The 6000-nt window shown below is 35.1% G+C and overlaps 1 protein-coding gene across 2 annotated transcripts; it reads left to right on the forward strand.

Annotated features, from left to right (window-relative positions):
* The first annotated feature begins 816 nt into the window (after window positions 1-816).
* On the forward strand, window positions 817-2362 carry LOC103323502 (xyloglucan endotransglucosylase/hydrolase protein 24-like). Of its 2 annotated transcripts, XM_089045611.1 has the most exons (4): window positions 817-1113; window positions 1324-1517; window positions 1951-2153; window positions 2214-2362. In XM_089045611.1, the coding sequence occupies exons 1-4, from the start codon at window positions 817-819 to the stop codon at window positions 2360-2362; spliced, it is 843 nt and encodes a 280-aa protein (XP_088901737.1). The 2 variants fall into 2 exon arrangements, with proteins under 2 accessions (XP_088901737.1, XP_088901736.1); XM_089045610.1 differs by having other exon boundaries at window positions 1951-2362.
* Window positions 2363-6000: the final 3638 nt, after the last annotated feature.

A 6000-nucleotide genomic window follows, 5' to 3' on the forward strand; every position in this document is an offset into this window, starting at 1 on the left:
AAGACAAATAGGGAAAACATTTTGTCTCTGAAAATGAGGGAAGAAGAAAGGGAGGAAGAGGAGAGGGGAGAGGGAAGGAAGAATAGTAACTTCCTCCCCCCTCAAAGTGAAAACGGCTCTAAGAATGTTTTTTGAGAGAGATGGACCAGGGTTTTTTCAAATTAACCTCCTCTAGCAGTCTTCGGATTCTAATACAATTAGAATTATTATTAAGTGACAAATTTTTTGAAATTTAGGATACAATTATCTTATTTCTTGTTAATTTTAATTAATAGTGTATTATGTTTTATTTGTTTTGGGTGACACATTAATCAGTTTTTTATTTTGGAAAGCCAAACTTGTCATTTAACTCTTTGCCCTCCATTTCCTTGAAAAAAGAAATATATTTAAACAACTCAACTGTTGTGGTGTTTTTTAGGTGTTTAACTTCAGGTTAACACATAACAGAAAAAAAATTATTTAATTCTCTCAAAATATTTGAAGATTACTTTAGAGTAAAATGAAATAATTTTTTTATCATCAAAATGCCTTTTGGCGGTGAATGGAGGTTCAAATAAAATAATGGCACAGTGTTTAAAAAAGGATGACAAAATGCTGTGCAATGTCGTCTCCTACTAATATTAATGCCAAAATGCTGCGTTCCATACAGCTTTGTTGTGCGTTTTGACAACCCATTCGAACAACCGCCAAAAGCTCAAACCTCTGTTTTTATCTAATTTGTTTATCTATATATTACATAAATACCACCTCCCTCAATCCCTTCATTTCGATAACTCACTTGTGTCACATCCAAACTTTGACTGCAAAACAACCGTCATGGCTTCTTCTTCTCCACCATCAAAATACAGATTCTCCCTTGTGTGTTTGGTGCTTTGTTTTATTGTTGGCTCTTTGGTGGCTGTTGCCTCTGCTAGTAATTTCAATCAAGATTTTGAGATTACATGGGGTGATGGCAGAGGTAAGATTTTAGACAACAACGAGCTTCTTATGCTGTCTCTTGATAAAGGCTCAGGCTCAGGATTTCAATCCACAAATGAGTATCTGTTTGGCAAGATTGATATGCAGCTTAAGCTTGTCCCTGGAAACTCTGCTGGCACTGTCACTGCCTACTATGTAAGTTTTAATTTGTGCTAGCTCTAATTAATATTACTCTTTGTCTCGCATTGGCTTGTAGCTCAAGTCGTTAAAAGTATTTATCCTGCATTCAAGGTCTTAGGGTCGAATTCCCTCCCCCAACATTGCTTTGTAAAAATCAAATAATAATAAATTTAACTCCTTGTATCAAAAATAAATTAAAGTTACTTTTTGTTTGTGAATTTGCAGTTGGCCTCAGAAGGATTAACATGGGATGAGATTGATTTTGAGTTCTTGGGGAACCTAAGTGGTGATCCTTACATTCTTCACACGAATGTGTATAGCCAAGGCAAGGGCAACAGAGAGCAACAGTTCTACCTCTGGTTTGACCCAACTACTGATTTCCACACATATTCAATCCTCTGGAACTCTCAACGCATTGTGTAAGTAGCCGCCAACATGATTTTGCACTCAAATCATTTACTTCAAGAGTATTTTCATAGTCCTCCACAGTTGTCACCATAATTTAGTGGCTTGAATGATATTGGACTAATGCACTAGCTGTTGTTTGGTGAAGTTATAAATGATGGGCGGAATGTATTTTATTAAACAATAGTCTATATTGTGTCTTACCTCATTTAGACGGACGAGACTCATAAAAATAAAAACTAGTTTTGAACTCAACTCCAATTCAATCCAGGCCAAGCCACCCAACAAGCTCGGACATGTCTTCTATTCCTACGAAATTTATGACCATGTGCATGTAAAGTGACAATATTTTGTAAACAAATAAACAATAATATCTCTACTATAATATTATGATTTTTTTAATTTCTAGAGGTATTAAAATGGTGGTGTTTTTCTTCTCTATGTCAGCTTCTCAGTGGATGGTACCCCAATAAGGGAGTTCAAGAACTTGGAGTCAATTGGTGTTCCATTTCCCAAAAACCAGCCAATGAGATTATACTCTAGCCTTTGGAATGCAGATGATTGGGCTACTAGGGGTGGTCTGGTTAAGACAGACTGGACCAAAGCTCCTTTCATCGCCTTCTACAGGAACTTCAATGCCATTAATGCCTGCGTATGGTCCTCTGGGGCATCTTCTTGCACTTCAAAGTCTCCATCTTCAACTAGCTCAGCTGGCAATACATGGCTTTCTCAAGAGTTTGATTTGGCAAGTCAGGAGAAACTGAAATGGGTGCAAATAAACTACATGATTTACAATTACTGCAAAGACACCAAGAGATTTCCCCAAGGCTTTCCTCAAGAATGCGCACTACTGTCTTGAGAAACTGAGAAGAGAGACATTGATCGATCCTTTTTTCCGCTTTGATGTTCCCTTTAGGTTTTTAAATTATATCTTGTATGTCAATATCTAAAGATATTTCTCTTGCTTTTAATAAAAATATCCAAGGTCTCGATTAGCCTCAGCTAGGGAAACAAGATTGGAATCATAAAATAAATAAATAAAAAAGCAGCGCGTATTCGCCGTGTGGCTATACTATTTCTTTTAAAACTTTTATAAAAGAAAAATTAGAAGAATGGCGTATGGCTGTGCATCTATACGATTTCTTTTTTAAAATTTTGAAAAAAGCCAGTATAGCCAGGCGGCTATACGATTTCTTTTTAAAAAAATTTAAAAAGTGAGTATAGCCATGCGACTATACTATTTCTTTCAGAAAAATTGAACAAAACGAATGTAGCCGTGCCTGTCTTAAAAAATTGGAAAAATGTGTATAGCCGGTCGGCTATACTATGTCTTAAAAAAAATTGAAAAACCGAGCATAGCCGTGCGGCGATAATATTTCTTTCAATAACAATTTAAAATTGAAATTAAGAAATAGGACCCTCCTAGATGCATTAGTTCATACTTTACAGTTATCAATTTGGTATAGCCGCACGGCTATAAGAATAAAATACCTACACATTTTATTCAGCAAATTACAACTTAAGAGTTAGGCCACTATATAATATTTTAATATAATATATTTAAAAAATTTCATATATATTATTTGTATTCAATAATATGTGTGAATTTCGTGTATAATTTGTGAAGTGTTTGTGTATTATTGAAAATTTTATAAAAAAATACATGTATTAAACATAAAAAAATATGTACATTTGTACATGTTGAGTACAAGTATAGCCGCTGGCTATACTATGTCGTTTATTAAAAAATTAGAAGTATGAAGTATAGCCGCGCGGCTATACTATTTCTTCCAAAAAAATTAACAAGAGAGCCGTGCGGCTATACTATTTTTTAAAAACAATTGAAAAATGAGTATAGCTGGTCGGCTATACTATTTAATATAACAAAATTAAGAAATAGGATCCTCCTAGTTGCATTAGTTCATACTTTATAGATATTAATTTGGTATAACTGTGGGACTATAAGAATAAAATACGTACATGTTTTATTTGGTAAATTACAAAATGTTCAGGCACTATATAATATTTTAATTATAATATATTTAAAAAATTGCATGTATATTATTTGTATTCAATAATATATAAGAATTTTGTGTATAATTCAAGAATTTTTGGTGTATTATTCAAAATTTTATAAACAATACGTGTATTAAACATAAAAAATGCTTATATACATTTCAATAGCCGTCTGGCTATATTATTTCTTTAAAAAAAATTAGTATAGCCGGGCGGCTGTACTATTTCTTTTAAATAAATAAAACAAACCGAGTATAGCCGCGCGGCGATATTGTTTCTTTTAAATGCTTGGACTTTGTTGGATTCAGATGCACAACATAAGACCCAAGAAAACGTAAACCCCATTCTTCATTAGCCAAAGCACGATCAAGTCATATGTGAATCTCCTTTGGGTTATCCTACCACCAATTCAATTTTGGACCCGTAAAACCTAGGTCCCTTAGTTGGCAAGAATCAAGAGCCTATCGAAAACCTTTCATTTGTTGCTCACTGCTGGGTTTTCCCCCAATCCTCTCATCAACATGTAAAATCTCGTTGAAATCCCACAACACACACGACATAGAAAAGGAAGTACCCAGACTCTCTAGGAGGTCTCATGAGAGGTGACAACCAGTAGTAACTGGGTGACCATAAAACCCCGTAAGGCATCAGCGTCTTGCCATTCTCAAGGCCTCAACGACCGTATCAATATGGTTGAGACTGAAGGATTTTGGCACCATATTAACCTCCTTCATCCACATCAAACATAAACCCCCAACAGTGCCTACACTCTCCATAACAATATGTTGGCGAGTCTTTACTTAGTTAGGATTTTTTAGTTACTTGCTTATTTTTATAGTCCTATTATAATTGAGATTATTTCCTATTATAATTTATATTTATTTTCTATTGTAATTTGGATTTATTTCCTATTTTATTTAGAGTTGTACTTCTTTATAAATACCTCCATATTAGAGAATAATAAAAATATGAGCATATATGAATATTTGTCCTACTTTGTTTGACATGGTATAAGAGCCAGGTTTTCGTGACATCTGCTTGCATTCTCCTTGTAATTTAATTGCTTTCCTCCCCTCCTCTTCAAGGGGGCAAGGGGAGTGAAAATGATATGTTTATTGACGTATACCTATTACCTTGGTGTATTCCTATGAAGATGTTGCATATTTCTTGACTACGACGACCCCTTTTTTTTTAAGGGGAGAGGGAGAATGAAGAGAAGTTGTGTCTGCGTGAATGACCTAAAGTTGATATGGAAGAATTTTTCATCGTTTTCAGTTTCCGTTTCTATGGTTATTGTCGATGATGTTGTTGTGTTTTGAGCCGCTGCCTCCACCCCGCCATTCATCACCATGTCAAATGTTGATACCTTTATTTCTTCACTTCTTCTGGTTCTACTTCACCTAATGCTTCTCCTACTCTTATTGTGATGATTGAATCTACTTCACCTACTGCTTCTCCTACCAGACTGAATTGCCCACCAAACTACCCTTTGGAATTCAAATTGAATGGATCCAACTATGCAATTTGGGCTTCGATAATCGAACTCTATGCTACTTCACAAGGAAAATTGGATTACCTAACTCGTGACTCTGATGTCGATTCCACATATCTATAATTTGGAAAGTGAAAAATTGACGATGCTACCATGAAAATTTGGATGATGCACACTATGGAATCTAGTTTGTTGAATGTGTTCTTTGCCTTTCCTACTGTCGTGCTCACAGGGTTTCTATGTTCTACCTTACCTACAGTTGTGCTCACAAGGTTTTTGTGTTCTGCCTTGTCTACTGCCGTGCTCACAAGGTTTCTGTGTTCTACCTTACATATTACCTTGCTCACAAGGTTTCTATGTTCTGCCTTACCTACTACTATGCTCACAGTATTTCTATGTTATGTCTTACCTACTGTCGTGCTCACAAAATTTCTATATTATGATTTTATGTGTTCTTCTATGTGCCATATTTGTTAGGGTTTGTCAGTTGTTTCACTTGTGGTGTATGACAAGGCCTTCTCGACAATTGTTCAATAATGTCGAGTATTGTGTTCTATGACTCGCTTGTCAAGTTTGGCATGCGAAACATCTTCGCTCCAACTTGAGGGGGAGTGTTGGTGAGTCCTTAGTTAGGATTTTGGTTACTTACCTATTTTCTTAGCCCTATTATAATTGAGATTTATTTCTGATTATAATTTATATTTTCTATTGTCCTTTGGATTTATTTCCTATTTTATTTAGGGTTGTACTTCTTCATCCCCTTATCCCTCCTCCTTTCTCTGCCTTCCCCTCTCTACCTCCTCATTTTCCCCTTTGGCCCGTTGTTGATGTTTTGTTGTTTTGGTTGGTTTGTTGTCTACACTTGGTTGTTTTGTTTGTTTCTTTTTGCAGATTTGATATTCTTGTTTTAAATGTACTTCAGATCTGTGGTTCGTTTCTATTTGTGATTTGAAGAAAAAAGAGGTGATTGATCGGCTTGTATTTGGAGT

The sequence above is a fragment of the Prunus mume genome, linkage group LG2 (assembly GCF_029339155.1).
Source record: "Prunus mume cultivar Tortuosa linkage group LG2, ASM2933915v1, whole genome shotgun sequence".
Lineage (NCBI taxonomy): Eukaryota > Viridiplantae > Streptophyta > Magnoliopsida > Rosales > Rosaceae > Prunus > Prunus mume.